The 20,739-nt window shown below is 42.0% G+C and overlaps 1 protein-coding gene across 3 annotated transcripts in view; it reads left to right on the top strand.

The window, feature by feature from the left end:
• The window catches only part of TRPC7 (transient receptor potential cation channel subfamily C member 7), a 76,704-nt gene that overhangs the window by 21,483 nt on the left and 34,482 nt on the right, over positions 1-20,739 (top strand). For all 3 annotated transcript variants that reach the window (XM_057409446.1, XM_057409444.1, XM_057409447.1), the window contains exon 3: positions 9,644-9,826. In XM_057409446.1, coding sequence (XP_057265429.1) covers positions 9,644-9,826 — 183 coding nt within the window. The remainder of the gene's footprint in view (positions 1-9,643; positions 9,827-20,739) is intronic.

The following is a 20,739-nucleotide window of genomic DNA, read 5'->3' as shown; positions in this document are numbered from 1 at the left end:
ATTTAGCTCAGCTTAGGGGATAAACATACCTGTGTTAAGAAAATAATTGCTTTAAGCTTAAAACCATTATTTTCTCCCTGTTATTCCCATCTGGTTTTCAGAAAACAGGGGTTTCAAGTGGCTGAGCTGACAAGAGCCACACAATTGAAGGAGAGCAGCTAATGCATTCAGTGCAAGGAAACTGTCTGTTCAGTCTCAAATTGTATAGGAAATGTGGATCTTCCCCAGTGAAGCTTTTAGCAGACAGAACAGGAATGTAATAAACATGGGAAAATGCCAGAGAGAAAAAGTATGGATGACATGTGAAATGAGGAGCTATAATCTTTGTGCTTTAATACATCTATCACATCAGAGCTGCAGACCTGCTGCCCATCGTCCTGCGGGTCAGTGCTCTGTTGAAAACAGAATAAGGCAAGAGAAAGGTGTTAACCCCACCCCTGCATTGGACTCCTCTCCTTGTGCAGTGCCTCTAGGGGGAAAAGAGGAATCCTTTCTGCATGACAATAAAAGTAAGGATCAGGTAAAGGTTCCTCCGATGCAAGGGGGGTTTGTATCCTTAGAAATACGAAAAGCTGTTTCTCAGTGTCATGTTCCCACACAAGGAACAAGCAAAGGTTTGAAAATCGTGGAGAGGGATGTGGAATCTCGCACTGCATCATCATGAGCCTGGTTTCACTGCTGACAGTAACAGATCCTAAGCTCCTCTTCACCAAGAGAATTAGCAGAGTATAATGGGTAGTTTGTATTTAATGAAGAGAAGCTGTTGACAAGACACAGGGAGACAGACCCTCTCCTTCACTGAGCGTGTGTATTCCCTGTGTTTTGCATGCCAAAGCGTTTAGTTAATACCTTTGTACAGCCTGTCCTGTTTATGTGACATCCAGGGACCTGGTATTTTATCTTCTGAAAACAGGTGTTTCAGTATAAACATTTAAATGAGCTTGGGAAAAGCTTCAAGAAGGTAAACCCTCCCATTTTAATTAGTTAAGGAATTAAAAGCATGTGGCTTATTTGTGACGTGGGTTTGAAACCCAGATGAGATGATCGGAAAGAGAAGCACATCCAGCATCAAACGCCATCTTACGCTGAAAAGCTACTATGAAACCTGGGGATTTTAAACACCAGAGATCTGAAGAAATTATTGTCAACCAACACACTTTCTTTTTGAACCAGGTTTAAATATCTTCAGAGACATGGAACAGAGTGTTAGTTCTACACTGGTGTTTCTGCATCTCTGTAGCACACATGTGTGGTACCGAGATGCTTGGTAATGGTACTTGTCAGGAAGAAGGTAACATTGTGGGAAAGGAGGAAGGGAGATGGAGGTGTTCTAATGGAAACCTCTTAGTTATTAAAAAGGATTGTACTTTATTCAGGGTGAGAACTTTCAATAAGTCAAATGATCGAGGAATTTCAGTGCAGGGAGAGTTCATAGAAGCAGGAAACCTACAAGTTTCAAATAGAAAAAATCAATATAAGTAATAAAAAGGTTGAGGGTGGCTGAATCTGAAATTTCTTATGCAAGGGAACCTAAAACTTTGGCTGAAGAGTGAGGAATTATGATCAGTCTCAGTCCTTGACTTTCTGCCAGGACTGTGTGTGAGGCTGTGTGGAGACCTCATAGCAGCCTTCCAGTATCTGAAGGGGGCCTATAGGGATGCTGGGGAGGGACTCTCCATTAGGGACTGTAGTGACAGGACAAGGGGTAATGGGTTAAACTTAAACAGGGGAAGTTTAGATTGGATCTAAGGAGGAAATTCTTTCCTGTGAGGGTGGTGAGGCACTGGAATGGGTTGCCCAGGGAGGTTGTGAATGCTCCATCCCTGGCAGTGTTCAAGGTCAGTTTGGACAAGGCCTTGGGTGAGATGGTTTAGTGTGAGGTGTCCCTGCTCATGGCAGGGGGGTTGGAACTGGATGATCTTAAGGTCCTTTCCAACCCTAACTATTCTGTGATTCTATGATTCTATGATTTCTGACTTTACTGCCCCAAATAGACCATCTGCTAAGTTTAGATTAAAAGAGAAAAAAAAACCAAAAGATTTATATTTTAAAGAATTGTTTCAAGGGCATATCAAAGTGAAGAATTTTGCAATTTCCAATGCTTTTGTGGATGGAAAGTCTTGCAAAATGTGTAAGTCAGCTTGGGTCTCACAAAAACTGTGTTTATCACAAAATCTATTTCCCAGAAGCAATGACTGGTAGAGTTGATAGATACATAACAGGTACAGCACGAAAGAGCAGCCATAAAATAGTGAGGTGCAAACGTATCCTTTCTGCTGCTTTTCTCAGTTCCCCTTCCTTGGAATGCGATGGTTAAAGGTTACATGTACGCCAGGACCTGTGAAGGATGATGTAAAAGCACAGTAATGAATTTCAAGGGATTTCTAACCACCACAGAAATTATTAACACTATCTTGGCTTCTTTAAGGATTTGATGTATCTACCAGTCAATAGGTATACAGTGGAGTCTGAAGTCAGTGGTTTAATTGGCTTCTTACTGCTCTACCCCCTTGTCGAAGGGATATCCTCTCTCAGAAATCAGCTTCTGCAGTGCATAGGAAAAGATGAATTGCAACTAAAAAGCCTAACCTACTGAGGAGAAAAGGCATCAAAACCATCTCTTATGGTAGATCAGTCAGTGCAACTATCATTGAAATCCTCATAATGATGCAAGGGATGTTGTTTTCATGGCTCATTGGAAACCACAAAGTTTTCACTCCTCAGTCCAAACAGCAGAACATACTGTTGTTTCCTGGACTGCTTCAGCCAAAAATAATGTCAACACAGACGGCACTGTCTGTTTTGTCCTTGGGTTCTTCTATTGGACACATCTCTTGGTGTCCCCTAACGCTCTGTCACAGCGTTTAAAATCACTCTTTACCTGGAGGCACTGCCCCTCTGCTCCACCATGCTGCAGCCTGGCATGCCTCAGGGAGCAAACAGTTGCCATGTTTATCTTGGCTCCATTTAGAAAGGTCCAAGTAGCTTGGAAAGCGACAAAAACATGCATTTCAAATGTCAGTCTCTTGTATTTGAACAGATTGCTTATTATATTGAGGTGAAGAAGTCAAGGTCTGGATCACTGGAAAAATGAACCAGTGGAATCTGTCGCTACCTCCAGACATACTTAGCAACCTTCATCTGAGCTGTGAAATGCTTTAAATGAGCACTTGGCTTCGGTTTTTCAGACACATGCCCATTGAGTATGACCCAGTACACCCAAAGCTCAAAAAAACTCACTGATGTGCTGCCACTTAAGAAGCAAAAGAACACAAACCAACTTGATGTTGTGCTTCCTGAAAAATTAACTGTACAGCCTTGGCACAGTCAGTGCATGTAGGCACTGAGTCTGGAAACAATAGAAATGCACTCAGCTGCATTCAGATGTGTCCGCAGTTATATGCACAGTTAGCAGAGCTCTTTGGAAGGGTTTCTCTGTGCTCTCCTGAAGATAATGTGGTTACACGAGCAGGATCAGTGCAGGGCCTTTCCTTAGCATCTCCTCTCAGCGCTTTACCTCCCACAGGTCCTTGTGCTTTTATTCATTCCTAAACATATGGCCAGTCACAGGCAGTGTAAATACCCAGGAGGAAATTTGCCCAACAGCTTCTAAACTGCCTTGTGCATATTTCATGAGAGATCTAATTAGTAAATATTTATAAGCATTTGGAATATTTGATATGATGGTTTATTTAAAAATGTAATTTCAAATCTAGCACTTAATATTACCGGCTTTCTGCCCCCCTCCTTCCCTTCACCTTTGTCTTCTTCCTAGGAGCTCTTTGTTCATGTTTATGGAATTCTCCTTTTCTTTTTCCCTGCTGCTGCTTCCCAAAATGCTAACCTCGCAATGCAGTATTTCTCTCTGTGATAGATGTGCTTGTGTGATGTAGATTAAACACAAAGAACCAAGAACTTCAAGGGAACATGAAGAGAGGCTCTGTGCAACTTGCCCACAGCTTTCATTTGCGCAGCAAGTTTAATGCTATCCAGAAATGCCAGATTTACTGCCAAGTACACAGCTCCTGCATCGCTCACAGACAGGAGGCTGGATGCAGCAGATCTGTGCCATGCAGTTAATCTGTGAACGCACTGAGGGCCCGCAGAGGCTTTCTGATGCCATGATAGTCCCAGTCACAGATGCTGGACGTTCACGTCCATTAGTTCCAGAAGTCCTGGATTTGTGTGCTTAAACCCTCAAATTCCAGTGAAGCAGATTTATGAGACAATATACCATGGGCAGAACCCTTGAGAAACGGTAGCTTTAGTGTATAGCCATCATCCTGTGTCTGCTCCTCTTTTCCTCTTTTATTTGGCAAAAACCCTCCTGTGTACTGATAAGCAGCATTGGGTTTTTTGCATTGGTTTGGGGTTTCTTTTTCCCTAGCAAAAGGTTTGCAGATTAAATCACCCTGAGCCAGATATGCGGTTATTTACCCTAACAGAAGCTTATTTGTGACACTGTTTTCACTGATCAGAAGTCTGACCTGAAGCTTTAGTATAGGCTACAGATAGAACATAGTAGTTGCATACAGGATAGCAGTAATATTAGAACATAGAACAATTAGTTGTATAGAGGATAGTAGTAAAACCTTTGAATCTTGGCGTTATCTCTAGCTGGAATATCTGTTGATGGGTTGTGGTTTCTCTCCCTGCTCTTTACGCGTTGCTGGGAAGCAACTATTAGGATGAATTTGACAAAATGTCCTAAATGGAGACATGTGGCGTGATTTTCACGAGCAGTGCACTTGTGTTTGTCATGCTGTATTTGTGTGTCATGTGCTGTCCTGTCGGTCTGCGGCCCCATTTCCAGTAACAGCTGTGCAGTGAATAATCTACAGTGATTACAACCAGAAAACCTGCAGGGTGATTGACAAGCTCATCCCACTTTGAGATTCCTGGAGCCTGAAAGATTGCTTCAGTGCACTGAAAAATGCTCACAAGCATTTCATTGGCATCAGCAGGACTTAAACATAAACCCGAGTGTGTTCCTGTATTTGGGACTTGGAAGTTAGCTTTTAATTGCATAGAAGGTTGTTTGATCCTTTTAGTGTCTGAACCATTGGCCCCACTCCAGTTTCTGGTGAAAGCTTATCTGCACTGAGGGGGTCAGCAAAGCTCAGACCTGCTCACTGTATGTTGCAGCATCGAGGTCAGGCTTGTGCCATCCAAAACACACCTGCAATGCCGGCATTTGAGACGTAGGCTCCCATGGATGATGCTCCTTTCCAGTCCTTGACTGGGATTGCTTTTTAAATGAGCTAGCCAAGACAGGCTGCTGCTCTTACTTTTTCTCATTTCACTTAACATTTTCACTCCGACTGCATCCCTCTGACCTGAAACAGCTCTTTTCTGAAGAAATCTGGGTGGTTTTGAACAGATGTGGAGACATGACAGAGTTCATTGAGAACATAATCAACAGATAATAATAGGGTACTCAGAGAAATTGCAGTGAATGACAAGTACCATCAGCCTTTTCAAAACAGCAAAATTAGACATTTTTAACTCCACACGCACAGCAGTGCTAGAAGAAGCAGGAAATGGCTTATTTGAAATCCTTTTATTATGGTCTAGTTTTTAAAAAATGACATTGTAACATTCTCAAGCATTACCCTGATCCTTGTCTGCTCACTGTCTCTATAGGAGGTAAAATACTGTTCCATGTGTTACTTGAAACAGACTGGCTCTCTTGCGTACTTAGTTGTGTCCTTCATCTTCCTCCCTCAGGCTTGGCAGCATTCAGCTTGTCAGGATGAGGCCCCAGCACCCCTCATGCATGATTTGTGGTTTTCATTACTGTAAAGATCCATCTGTTCTATGAAACATAAGCCTGAGACTCCTACAACGCAGTAGCTAATTGGAGTACTCGGGAAGGTCTGGGTTGCTGTCATTGCCTGTGTCTGGGTTTGCAGTGCTGCAGAGAAGACTGAGCTGGGTTTGGGTCTCCAGGATGAGTTTCTTGTGGTGATGGGAGAGAGGACCCCAGGATTCCAACCAGGATGGGTTCCCCCCAGAAACATTCAGATCAGGAAGGCCATGAAGCACCTGATTCAGGGGTTGAACCCCGGTGAAGTGGGGGCTGTCCCTTTGCACCCCAAGACGCAGCGGCTGCCTGTCCCTCTGCCTCCTGACAGCCACCAGGAGTCCTCGGGGCTCTGATCTTCAAAACCTTGCTGTAACTGGAAACGTGTCCTGGTTCTCCTTCACCTCTTCCTCCCGATGCCTCCCCTTGCCCTGGGGCTGCAGCCACCAAAGCGAGCCTCTCCACTGTCAGAGCGCTCCTTCGTGCAGGGACTGCAGCATCTCAGATGCTTCCACGTGTGTGAACTAGAGGCGGTTTACACAGCGCTGGCACATACACCGATGCAGTTTGCGTGCTTGGAAATCCTCTTGGCTTCCTTGAGTTTTTTACCGTGTATCACGAATTGCAGTTCAGTGTTAGGTCATTTCTGCTTGGCTCATCAAAGCTGCACTGGGCACACCGGGGTCAGGAGCAGCTCCTCCTAACCTCAGCTTCTTAAAGGCACAGCCAAAGGGAAAGACACATCAGGAGAGTCACAGAGCGGCTGTGTTCTCACCCTCAGACTGAAGGGGGTTTTCTGTGCTGAGTACGAGCATTAAGGAAGCCAGAACAAAGATGACAAATGCCTTTGTAAGAGGAATTGTGAAGGCACAGCAGGCTCCGTGATCATCGAGGCTTGTCTTCACACGTGAGCAGTTGTCTGAGAGCAGTAAGCTGCTGTCCCGCCTGGCTGCAGATTGGCTGGAAGGTTTTAGTTTAGTTTAGTTTAGAAAGCCTGTACCTTGGGTCGAGTTTCTTACTGCTGCTGTCTGTTTAAACATGGGAGTAAACAATTTAGAATGAAAACATCATTCATAGTCTCTGCAAATATGCAGAACCAGTGAAAACATGAGGCTTGGAGATGGGAAAAGAGTTGGGTCTTGATGGAGCTTGCCAGCTGGGAGCCTGCCATTTACAGTTGCCTTAGAAGCACTTTCCTAGTTGCTAACTAAACTTTCCTTAAGAATTGAAAGAGGAAAAATCATAGAATCATAGAATAGCTAGGGATGGAAAGGACCTCAAGATCATCCAGTTCCAACCCCCCTGCCATGGGCAGGGACACCTCACACTAAACCATCTCACCTAAGGCTTTGTCCAACCTGGTCTTGAACACTGCCAGGGATGGAGCATTCACAACCTCCCTGGACAACCCATTCCAATCCTCACCACCCTAACAGGAAAGAATTTCCTCTTTATATCCAATCTAAACTTCCCCTGTTTCAGTTTTAACCCGTTACCCCTTGTCCTATCACTACAGTCCTTAATGAAGAGTCCCTCCCCAGCATCCCTATAGGCCCCCTTCAGACACTGGAAGGCTGCTATGAGGTCTCCACGCAGCCTCCTCTTCTCCGAGAAGAAATAATCTGAGCTAATAAATACAAGTTGTTCAGATGATGTCGAAATGGTGATGAAAATCACTTAAAATGTTCTGGATAAAAGAGAAACTTGTGACCTGTACATACACAGAGAATGATATTAACAGAGTTCTCACCCTTATGTTTATAAGCCAGGTGGGTTTATAGGTGTCTCCATCACCTGTGGCAGGTAGGCATTTCATTCCCAGCCTGCATCCATTTTCAGTTGTATCTGTATTTGCTGTCCTTTACAATTCTTGTAGTTACTTCCAGGCTGATATTTTTGTTTGGGTATCTGTTCTCTCAGTGAACAAATAAGCTTTCCATTTATTGAAATTCATCTTGGTATGGTGAAGATTAAAGCATGGAATTGATTAGAGAGGAGCACTTTGAATCCATGAAGTGCTATCTGTCTTTCATTTACATTTCAGACCTGACTTAACCCTCTGTAGCATTCACTCTGCAAACCCTATCTCCACCTAGCTTTAGATGCAAATGTGCAGTCATTTTCTATGTGAACCTTGAGGACATCTTAAATCATAGTGTATTAAATTGGCACATTTAGAGAAGGCTTGGTGCCCCACTTTCTGCAATGGGGCATGCGCCTCCTCTACCAGAGGTTAACACCTGCTCATTCTGATGTCTCCTTTTAATGAAGATGCAAAGTTCTTGCTGATCCCCATGTATAAACCTGTGGTCTGATTACAGCACTGAGGAGGAAAAGGGAAACCCAGATTTCAATCTTTTTGATAGACAAGAGGCTGTAAACACACAAGTTCCACCATGTAGAAAGTCTCACTCCTAAAACGCAGGCTGTTCCCTAGCTCTTTCAGTTCCTGTGAGAATGCTTTAATCCCAGCCCTGAAGGGGTTTCTGGTTCCCTGTGACTAGGAAACAGCTATTCATAGCCTTCAGCATATAGGATAGCACAGCAAGCAAAGCTGGGACACGCACACATGCATTAGAAGGAACCTCAAACCTATGACAAAGTCATTAAACCAACTTACTTAAAATATTCATTAGCAAGAGCATCTCAGTTCTGAAGGGGAAAAACTGTCCAAAGACATTTAACCACCTCTAATAACATCATATCTTAGACACTGTTGTTATACCTAACTAATGAATGTTTGCACACTGCTTTGAGATCTTTGCCTAACAAGGAAGGCTAATATATTGCTATGTGTAAATGTTGGAATTAATAATTTAGAACATCTAGGTGTAAAAACCAGGTTACTTTCATCATTCCATCCAAGCCAGGTTTAACTACTTTCTTTTTTTGGCTGCTGCCTTAATTAGATAAGCTGCTGAATTTAATTAACTCATCAAACATAATTTGAAAAGCTCTCTCAAGTCAGTAAGAGCTTGTCTTATGCTTATTATTTCTATTTGTTACCTCAAGTCTTTAATATCACCATTTTGTTAGGATATTAATGGTAGCCTTAATTGTTTTCTAATTTGCTGCATTCACCCAGACAGTGGCATTCTCCTCATTTCTTAAGTATCAGCATGTGAAGATCAATCACAGTTTAATGTAAGACCCTGAAATTGCTCTTCAACCTCCTTAACAAGTCAGCCACATACTGTCTCTTTTCCCATAAGTATAATTTGGGTTTGCAAGGTGGAATGATTTCGTAGGAAATCGTGTTGAGTTTCTGAAGCCCCATTTACTGGAGAAGTGTTATGACAGAAATGATCCTCTGGATGCTCTTTTAGGACTCTTTAACCAAATTATTAGGTAATAAATTTGAAACTGAAATTCCTATTGCAATTAGGTAATTCATTTGAACACATCTGTATCTGATGCTTCAGCTTCTTGTACCCACCTGAAGCTCCTTGGTGGTTACTATAGAAAGAACTACTAGCAAAGAATTTAAGTTCTAAAATTTATCCGGGCCTTTGTTTGGGCATGTTTTCACATTTCTAAACAATGCACCGCACAGAGGGGAGAGATCAAGCAATTGCTTAATGTCAGTATTTGCCTATACATTATTTACTTGTTCTGTAAAGCATGCTCTATTGCAATGTAAACTATGCTGCTAGTAGAAACATTGCTAATGGAGTCTGAAGGAGTTTCTGTATGTGAAAAGCTAGCTACATCCTGGGTGGAATTAAGTGCTTTCTTACTATCCCATCTAGGGGTTTTCTACAGAAAAATCACAGTTCCTCCCTCTTGCTTTTTCTGTTTATTTGACAATTAAATAGCTTATTTTTCTCTATTTTCCCTTAGAATGACTATAGGAAGCTATCTATGCAATGCAAGGACTTTGTTGTGGGGGTGCTGGACCTCTGCAGAGACACTGAAGAAGTAGAAGCTATTCTGAATGGAGATGTGAACATACATTTGTACCCCGAGCACCACCGGCCAAGTCTGAGCAGGATTAAACTTGCTATTAAATACGAGGTCAAAAAGGTAAGCTACTGCTTTAGGTTCTTGGTGAATACATCTTCACATCTAAATTATGCTTCCTTGATGTCTCCTGAAAAATAATAAATAATAACAGATGGATTTCAAGGGGACCAGGACAATTCCTAGAATTTTAGCAGTTTATGGCTTGATTTGCATTTTCTCATATACTTCAATATGGAGAAGGCTATTTGCAAAAGGTATATTACAGCAGGTATGGCATCTGTTTTAACGACAGGCATGAATGTACAGATGGCCCAAAGGAGCTGCCCATAGAGCACAGTGCATCCTTGTGCTGGCCATGACCCTGAACTTCTGAAGACTTCAGCAGGGACCAAAGTTGTTACCGTACCAAACTGAGGCTCTTCCTTCCTTCACTGTGATTTACACGAAGGGGTGAAGCTAGCATTTTAAAATAAGAAGTTTTGTGGCTTTCAGTCAGAATTAGATCAAAACTTCAGAAATCAATTTCTGTTTAACTTGGAAAATTGAAAGTAGCTAAACTTTATACAAACTGATACATTCCCAGCTTCCCCTCTCCTAAAGCTTCAGAACCATATTCTAAGAGTTCCGTTTTCCCCAAACCTACAAAGCAGAAGGAAGATGTATATTTTAAGGAAAACCATGAAGACTGAATGATTTTTAGAAGTGTTTTAAACGAGCATTTAGCTTTAGAGAAGTATATTGTATGAATGGGAAATTTGATTCTGGCAAATCCTAGGCCTGGGTGGTCCCAGCTAATTGCTCCTACAATATGCATTGATGGCAACTGGGCTTCTGCTATGGGACTTGAAGAGCATTCCAAATTTTCAAGCTAACATCTGCTCTCTCTTTCCCCTCCCAAACCCACCACCTGCTTCAGTTTGCCTCTTGACTGTGCTGCTGTGCTGGCTAAAGAAGGTCTTTTCCTGTTATGAAAGCCATTAATTAAAGAGAATCTTAAAACTCTTACTTGAAATGAGCTGCTTTCATGCAGGAGCACATGTATGGAGCCAAATATTTCCTCCTGCGATGTTGTGTCTCTGCATCGTTCTGTTACCCAAACTGGGTGTAACAGCTCAGTTCACTCTGAGATGTCTTTCAATAACCTGGGTGAAGTTTAGTTGTTGAGACATTTGCTCTGGTGCTTTTAGAAAATGAGCTCAACTAAAAGTGACTGATAGCACCTGAAAGGAATCAAGCCCCCAGTATCAAGGAATAGTCCCCAGTGACCTAGGATCTAAGAATTATCATTAAGTTGGTCAGAACCTCAAGCCTTTTCTATGTATGAAGTCTCTTGCACTATTTTATTTGTTTATTCTTCTAAATATTTGAGTTGTACGTTAGATACAAAGGCCATAAGCCAGAGCTAAATTGCTGTTAGTTATCATGATGCTTTGAGCATGTTCATCCTAGCTCAGTTGGTTTCAGAGGGGCATTTCCTCCATTTCTAACATTGCATATATGCATGAACACTGACCTAAAGCATCTGTGGTAGGTCATATACAGTTGATCTTATTATATGTAAATATCTTCCTATACCCAGGAAAGCTGAGCATCCTTTCTGGATCACAGCAGCTTGTTGCTCACCTATAATAGCTACTAAACTAATTACAGAGCAGAAGCATTTGTCAGCATCATGCTGACTTTCAGATTAGCACTTTTCAGACTATTCTCTTCAGCAGGCATTATACATCTATATGTAAGATGAACATTTAACTGCTAATTCTAAAGTAAGATTGCTCCAGTTGTGGGAGGCAGAGACACGCTCGGATAAATGGCTTTGGTGATTGGATGTGACAGGATAATAGACAGATCACAGTTGCTGAACAGAGGTTGCATTACGGTAATATAGTAATGGTTTCCTTAAGAGGCAATACATTTCAGGTACAAGTTTCTCTCCAGCTGGGAGAGATTTAGTCTCATGTATACAACCAGACTTTGAGATCTGTTTTCATTTTAAGAAATGAAATAAATATAACGTAGATAGTTATAATATAGATCATTATAGTATAAGTATCTAATAATAGATATCAACCCCATAATAGAGTGGTGAGATGGAGGGTGAATTACTATACATATTTAATAAACCAATCCTTGGACAGATTCAGTAAATTTCAAGTCTCTTTCAAAGCTAATGCAATGACTCTGAGGCATGAGATCCTACATGGTCTTCCAAGCGTGAAAGGCAAGAGCACCAAGTGACTTCCCACCCTCAGCATCCAAACCCCTAGACCCCATCACTTGGCCTGACAGTGCTGCCTGCCCAGGCCAGGCCCTGGAGCTGAGATGTGGGTGGCTGTAGCTCACCCAGGAACAGTCCCAGGGATATGGAGACCTTTCCAAGTTTCTGACCACGCTCTGGGACTCGAGTGACACAGAAATTATTGTGTTTGCCACTTTTACTGTCCTGGAAGTTCAGCTGGCAGGGTAGGAGTAATGAAGGGACTACAGTTGTGCCTGCCATCCCTGCTCCCTGCCTCCACCATTAGCATCAGCATTCAGATGGTCACTTTTGTATTCTCCAGCTCAGCAAGCTTCCAATGAGCCAGAGAAATAAAGATGTTTACTTAGATTAGCACAGAGCTCCTGATGTATTTTGTATTGGTTCTTTCCCATGAACAGCAAGAAGAATCCCAGACAAGGCAATTTTAGGTATTTCAGAATGGTCTGAGAAAATAAGAAGTGTTAATTGTTATGGGTTTTTTTTCATTAAGTTAGTACCCAGGCTGCGTATTTGCATTCACATCTGAAAGTGTAATAAAGATTTGAAGTTTTTAAAAGTCTATTTCTACCATCAGCTTCTTAATTCACATTTTTATATTAGCACTCAAAGTGCCTACAGTAGGTCTTCTTTGATGAAAATTTTCAGAGAACAATTTATATTAAAAATTGTTATTTAATATCCATGATTTTACTTTTACAGCTGCTGATGCAGTCTGCAGTTTATCGCACTTATTTCCAGAGTCTGGGAAATATGCCTTTTATGTATTTAAATCAGCTATGACTTTTTTGCTGCTTCTTCCTTGTGCCCATCTGAACTTAGGGATGCAGCTTGATGCTATGTGTGCAGCTTATATTTTAAGTCCTAACTTTGGTTCCAATACAGTGTGTTCTTGACCTTGAATTCAGCAGTTGTGCTCCCCACTAAGTCACACTTGTTTGGAGGTGGAGGCTACAAACCCTTTGCATGTTCAGTGCACACCATGTCTGCATTGCAGGGAGCAGCCATCAACCTTATGGTAGCTTTTAGCCCCAAATGCTGCTGCTTGTGCTTCTGGTTTTGAAGGTCAAATTCCTGCTTGAAAATCCCAAGTCCAGGGGCAACTTGCCCCTGCACTGGATGTTAACAGACTTGTTCACTGATCGTGCTCTACTGGTGCAGGAAAACCTTGTATGCACATCAGGGGTAAAAAGGGGACTGAAGCCTTCCTATCTCCTCTAAACCTGCAACTGGTACCTACACCAGGTTATTGTCCAGGCCCTAATGATCCTTTGCACTTCCCATTGGAGTTCCCTGTTGCCTCTTTGCCACTGCAAAAACGGCAGTTCTCTGTTGAAAGGATGGGCTTATTGATCACTGTCTTTTTTTCCTCATTTCCAACGTTTGAGATGAATCTTGGAAAGTCATTCAAGAAAGCATCAAAAGTTCCAGACTTCACTTGTCTGTCTCTCTGCTTCCTTTATTTTATCCTGTAAGGCATGCTACTAGCACGTATGAGATGCTGGGAAGAAATCATATTTGAGGCTGTAACATAATTGAAGGGCTTTATCTGGGAGGTTATTGGAGAATTTAGAAACTGTACATATTTCGCAGCAAGGAGAAAGCTACAATTACAGTAGTTGACAAAGCGCTCTTTAAAAAGTGCTATGTTACTCTGATTCTTTCTGAAAGAACTTCATCAGTGCTGTACCCCAGGATTCTAGGAAAACCCCACTCAAATGTCCTCTGCTCACCATTTCTTCCTTCAAATTATCTGTCTTGATTCAAAATTTCTCAAAAATTATTATAACAGGAACAGTTTGTCAAGGGCAAAAGAAATAATTTGCAAACATTTGAGCATTTACTGAGCCCTGGATTCTTTCCAAGAAATGGACTTTCAGCCCATGTCACCGGGATTGATGCAAATTAACCTTTGTCTCCCCTGATGTAATTCCATTCTCCATTCGAGAACTGATTTCTTTCACCTCTGGTTGTGCAGAGCCTTGGGCAAAGGGAGGAGAGAGGCTGGGTGCATGAAGAGCCACAGAGCACGCTGTTGATGCTGTAGCAAGCCTGTTCAGGTGGTTTCTTTGGGTGTCGTAGGAGAGGGCTGGGGAACTGTCACAGTGTGAGAGCAAATGTTGTGGAGGAGTCCAGCAGCTATAATGGAAATGGCAAAATTAAAAGCAGTATTAAGGTGAAACAGGAATTATGTTATAGTTTTATATATATACACAAACTGGTGGATTATAGCCAAAAATAGCTTGAGTTGGTAAATTGGAGTTCTGGTCCCAAGGAAAGAAAATAAAACTGATCTTGAGCTTCTTGATCTATGAATACTCTCATCTGTTCTTCATGCAGGCTTTCAACATCTAAGTGAGAGCTTACTTCATGTTCTTGGGTGAAAACTGCAGAATAATGTTTTTTCTTTTTTTGAAACAGTTAAACAGGTTTGTTTTCAATCGGATAGTGGAAATATAAGGGTAATACAGGCTTTTCCTTTGTGTAAACCCATTTCTAATTAAGCCAGCATGTGATTTGTACCCGTGAGAGGCATAGGTACAGAGGCTGGGACAACTCTGTCTTTGACTGAAAAAAATACACCATTTTACTCATGTATATCAGCTTTACAGAGCCCTTTGTATTTTGTATGCTCATTTTTGTCTGTACTGCTATGCTCTTTTCTTATTACCCTTTAATGTTGGCAGGGGGCTTATATGTCAACAGCTCTAAAGCTATTGCATCTCTGTAGGAGGTGACATTCATTCTCCTTCTTTCCCAATGTCAGCATTACTGGGGCTGTATTCTTTTAATTGCAAACCTTGTGTGCCCACCACTGTTTTCTCAGCACCTCACTTCATAGCCATCGCGAAGCTGGAGCACCTTTCTCTTTCACGAGTTTTCATTTACTTACTATTAAGACACACAAATTTGGTTTGGAAAAGAAAAGAAAAATTAATAAGAATTAAACAGAACACCAGATGGCTGAGTAAATCCTATTTAATAGAGAGCTGGAACAGGAACTTTTCTCATAACTGTATTATTAATAATTAACATACGGAGGATGCTTCAAACAGAATAGTCACGGCTGCATTAGATTATAGTTTTTCACTGCATTGGTCATGCGACTCAGATTCTTCAGGGCATAAGAAGTCCCAGTTCTTGCCAACTGCTGCAACAACCTGTGGTCCCCATTGGTTTGCTCCGAGGATGTGGTTTTACCCTGCATGTTATCTTGCCTTCCAGAGTCTTTCTCACCACTGGATGTGACCCCATTTGCAGCATTTCCACCCCTTATGGGAGCTAGGGAAGGTTAATGCCTGAATGGGCAAAAGAGCCAGCCCTGCTCCTGCTGAAGGGACAGCTCTGCCCCTCAGAATGTGCAGGGACACTGCCCATAAAGGCTGGGGCAGAGCTCAGCTAGTACATCCTTAGGAAGGTGAATTGTAAAAGCTTGGTGTTTGCAAGAGAAGCACAAGAAAATAAGCTAGGGAAGAGAGAGCAGGAGAAGCCTAGGAAGGACCAGGAGCCCTGAAACCCCTCCCTTTGGGAGAGCAAGGACTGGATGTGTGCCATGATGGGTGGCTATGCCTCTGCAAGCTCCGTGTCCTCTCAATTTGCAGTTATCCTGCAGATTCCTGCAGTGATGTGCCCTGGGGAGGGATCATTGATGGGGAAGGCAGAGAGAGCACATCTCCCACTGCCTCGCGTGCAGCCTGTGCATTGGCCTTAGCACAAATGGCATGCTACATTTCAGTAACCCAAATGGGGTGTTTCAGCTCCTCAGCTTTCAGAGCTCTGTAGGTCACAGAAAATCTCTCCTGTGGGTGTTTTGTCTTTTGAAGGAAAATCAGGAGTTTTCCATGGGACAGACATTGATATTTCTGTACCGCAGTGATTGTAGCATGCACAGATACGGCTTGAAGCAGGACATGGTTATGTTTTCCCATCTGAATGTGAAGCTTCAAGGAGGAGAACTCAAGAAGTTGGCTTTTTTACTTTTGTTTCTGTAAGTCCTGGTTAATCCTTTTCCGCTCTTTAGCTTCAGGAGTATTTAACAGAGGTCTTATGGAGTCACTGATGGATTGGACTGTGGTGGTGTGAAAAGTGTCTTTTGTTTCCATCACTGGAGAACCAGACAATAGTGCACTAGTGTAATCTAAGAGCTATGTGAGCAGTGGAAACAGGGTCATTTTGGACTCTTAAGCTTATCCATGTAATTTTTCTTCTTACATTTTTAATAGCATATTACAGACATAGGATATTGGCAAAGGAAGGAGTTACTTCCTCACAGAAAGTGTTTCTATGCCTCTGAGTATTTCATTAGCAAGGTTCCTTCCTCCCACTAAAATCCGTGGTTCTGATTATTTCCTTTTGCCCAGATGTTTTAATTTCTTTTCTTTCCCAAGATGAATCTCATTTAGTTATTTCCTGCCCATACATCCGTCCTCTCAAGGCTTAAATGAATCATTTCTCCACCCTGAGTGGTGTTTGCTTTATTCCCAATCTACTGTAATATGCAGTCTTAACTATTTTCATTTGCAAAGTGCCGCAAGGTCTTAGGTGTCCCTCAAGACACTGTCAAGAGAGCACAGGAATGCGTCAAATCCATTGCATGGATGTCCATCAAAGATGAAAGGAATTAAAATTACCTTTATAAATAATAAATTTATCTTAGAAAAGAGCAGTTAATATGGTCTGCTCTAAACCTGACCTTAGTTGCCACCAATTTTGCCTTCATCCATCTTCCCATAGGCAGTAGACCTGCTAATGTGCATTTTGGATGGGAAGTCAAATGGGGATGGGTATAACCCCTCAAAAAAATAGTAAGATTCAGAATTTCAAGTTACTGAGGAAATCTTCTTAAGTGATGCTCAAATTCGCATGGATACTGGCCTAGGATATGGCTCTCCTACATGAGATTCTTGTGACACACATGTAGATGTCTACATTTGAGTATGCTTTGGGGACTCTCTACCTCATGCTGAGAGGAGTTTCATCCTGTGAGTGAGTCTTTCTCTCCAGCAGCTCTGCTGGGAGCAAAGCCATCTACACTGGAGGCATCTGAGTTTGAGCACCAGCCCAGTTTCCTCACCACATAGCACAGGGTAAAAAGTTTACTAACTCTCTTGGGGAGGAAGAGGCTAATGCATGTTAAGTTTCTCCTTCTGTGCCCACTGTGGTTGTATATTTTTGAGACACCAAAGGGAGCTGCTTGTTTGGTAACTTTTTATTGCGGCTGTTTTCAGATGAATATTTAAATAATCAGGGTTTTCAAGTGGTTTTGATTCTGCAGAAACCCCTGGAATGTTAAGGGCTGTGACTTCCAATTCATTGGTTCATTTGGTTGTTTTTCAGGTAAATAATTCAGTGATAAGATTTATTCATTCATGTAAAAAGAGGAGAAAACGGGCATTAGCAATAAATCTCTCCCAAAAACATGCACCCACTAGAATGTGAAACTGAAGAGCCAAGCACCTTATTTACAACCCTGCAACAGAATGCTTCACACAAGAAAGAGACTCTATCCTTGTCTCAGGGAAATTAAATCCTAAAGGAACTTTAGGCAGAAAAAGGTTTAAACTGAACCAGTTAAAGAATTTGTTTAAACTCTACATTTTCTAGTTGTACACCTCAAATATATCAAATATAAATGTAATGCAAATGTATTTTGTATTACATGAATGATGAAAACGTCCCCCTCCATTCCTTCCACTGCTAGTAGGATTATTAATTTTGTGTTTTCCCTCATCACTGGAGAGCATTTATTTCAATGGGCAAATTGCATTTGAAGTGGTCCTGGCAGTTTCATTTACCCCATTATTTTTGTTTTCTATTAGATTAGTTTGGTTTTATTGGGTTTTCTTTTGTACCTATTTAACAATCTGGTGCCTGGTTGAATCTTGTTTCCATCCACACTGCAGGACCACACCATGTCCTTCTCAGAGCTGCACCACATGGGTGTTCTGAGGCAATTACACAAGCATTGTGATGCTGGGGTGACCTTCATTGCTCTGGTTCTGTCTTCTTGTCACCCTTGCAAAGTGAGATCTCAATCCTGTTAATGTACTCACTGATTGAGCTGAGAGCAAAAGATCTATCCCAAACACACTTGCTTTTATAGAGCAGACTGAGTCACGGGGAAGAGATGCAGGTGTAAACTAATGCTAAGGATTTAAATGTTCAAAATCAGAGTTTGGGATTAGATGATTAAGGCCAACCAGCAAGCGGATCCAGGTATTGGATTTCCATAAAGCTGGGAAATATGCGAGTATCTTGGGATTTGATACAAGCACCGCCAAATGTCTCTAATAAGAGAGATGTTTTCATTCAGAAAGGTGCAGGTGAAAGGTCTTATGAGAGGCATAATTTTTTATTAAAACCATGATAAATGTTTCTGGCTTTTTGCCTTAGAAGTAACTCAGAGAAGGAGGTTGCACAATTTGCTCTTTGTTGTTTGTTTTTTTTTTTCCTGGTGATTCCAGCTCATCTGGGCTCTGCCTACAAATATAAACCTTTTCCCTTTGCTGCCAAGTAGCCTTCCAGTATCTGAAGGGGGCCTATAGGGGTGCTGGGGAGGGACTCTTCATTAGGGACTGTAGTGACAGGACAAGGGGTAACAGGTTAAAACTGAAACAGGGGAAGTTTAGATTGGATATAAGAAAGAAATTCCTTCCTATTAGGGTGGTGAGGCACTGGAATGGGTTGCCCAGGGAGGTTGTGAATGCTCCATCCCTGGCAGTGTTCAAGATTAGGTTGGATGAGGCCTTGGGTGATATGATTTAGTGTGAGGTGTCCCTGCCCATGGCAGGGGGGTTGGAACTGGATGATCTTAAGGTCCTTTCCAACCCTAACTATTCTGTGATTCTATGATTCTATGTTAGATTCTAGGTATCAGGTCTGAATGTTCACCAAGACTGTCATAATGCTCATCAACAGGATGAGCAAGAACATGAATATTTGTCTGATGCCATTAGACAGTCAAATGAACCCGAGGGACAGAAGGAAAGCTGCAGAAATCCTCAGGGTGGAGATGTTTCCTTGCTTCATGTCCTCCGTGTGTGTCTGCAGCAACCACAGCATCTCAGAGGACCTTTCCTCACATATTTATTTCTAAGCAGCGGCCAGATCCCATTGAAACAAGTCTTGATCAGTTGAATTTTCTTTTATCCAAGTTGAACAGGGTGCCATGAAATTCCTTTTTGTGTTTTGATGATGGAATTTCAACCTGCTGATTTACCCTCCCTTGCAAGGTTACTCTGGTGCAGTGTTTGAAGAACTGGGCCTGTGGCCACAGACAGAATTTAACTGTAATTAGAGCAATATAATTTCTCTTTTGTGAAAAGGTCACAGCCTCACAGCATGAGTATTTGCACTGGAATTTTACTTATTATTTTTTAATTCATAAATAATAGAGTAAGTAATTTTCTATTTCTTTCTACAGTTTTACTTGCTCCTCTTATGAGGCACAACAGCAAATGGTGAGCCAACTTCTAACTGTATTTATCATCTGGCAACCTCATTTGTCATAGTTTAATAGCACAAGCACTTGCAAAAGGCAGGGTTTTTTCTGCACTCCAGATCATGGAACAAATATATTGTATTCCATCTGCTTCTGTACAGGTGTCTCAGAATAACTTCTTCAAAAGAAAAGGTTCTTTGTTCACTCGGAGGTTCACAGAGCAGAGTACAAGGAGAAAATAGGAAAAGGCAGATGCATATGTTGGCCTTTTCTTCTACTCCATATTTCCTAGGAAGCTTCAGTGATTTCCACTGGGCTCTGTTTCCTGCTCTGCATTGCATGAAATGACTGTGCAAGTAGGGAGGTCTTTTGCCAGATCAAAAACTGTTCCAACACAGTATTCTTTATTCAAGGTTGGGTTTTTCTTTTTCTCACCCCCAAAAATAGCATTTTTCAGTTCAAAAAAGGTATTTTATTCAGTATAAATCCAAAGTCTTTACGTAGGCTTCAAGTCTTAAAAACGCTTAAAATATCAGAGGAATCTCTGAAAGTGGAGAGTGGTTTAAAAGCAATGAAATAAGGTTTTGTTTTAATATATTCAGTACTGGGTGTTTCTGTCAGGTGCATGTGGGCATTTGTTTATCCTTTAATTCATCTGATCCTCTTTGGTGAAATGGCAGTGTATTTTCTGCCCTTTGAGGAAGAGCAGTAATATCCTGCTTCGATCTCTCCCTCGGTTTCTTCCACCCCTGCCGATGTTTGCTGATACTCCCACAGCATCTTCTGCAAGCCACTGAAAAAAGGATGATTTCATATCACCCTCTGAAGAAGGTTTTGCTGGAAGAAGGATGATGCTGAACACGCAAAAGCAGAGACAGCAATACTTTCATCTTTTCAGAGCACACAAGGTGTGTGGTTCAGATCCCACCTGGCTTTTGCAGTGCGTTGTTCCCTGCAGGAGCGCTGCTCCTGTATTGCCTGGTGACATCCCTAGCAACATGGGAAAAGCCATGTATGCAATCCACTTGGGGCTGTCCTCATTTCCCCTTGTAATTCAGAAGCGCAAGGGGTAAGGATTGACTCCAGTGAGTCATTGGCATTTCCACCAGGATCTCTGCCATTTGAATCACTCCACACCCAGGCAGGGGTTCCTGTGAGGAGGTGCTGCAGCCTGAAACGTGTGACTCAATGGAGGCTTGCAGAAGCGATGAGCTACATCAAAACACAAATGTGTAATCGTGAGCCCAGAAAGGCTCTTCAAAGGGCATGAGCACG

Source organism: Pezoporus wallicus, unplaced genomic scaffold, assembly GCF_028554395.1.
Source record: "Pezoporus wallicus isolate ANWC-B61680 ecotype Strahan unplaced genomic scaffold, APGP_CSIRO_Pwel_v1 contig_8166, whole genome shotgun sequence".
NCBI classification, from domain to species: domain Eukaryota; kingdom Metazoa; phylum Chordata; class Aves; order Psittaciformes; family Psittacidae; genus Pezoporus; species Pezoporus wallicus.
This window is presented reverse-complemented; position numbering and strand designations above follow the sequence as displayed.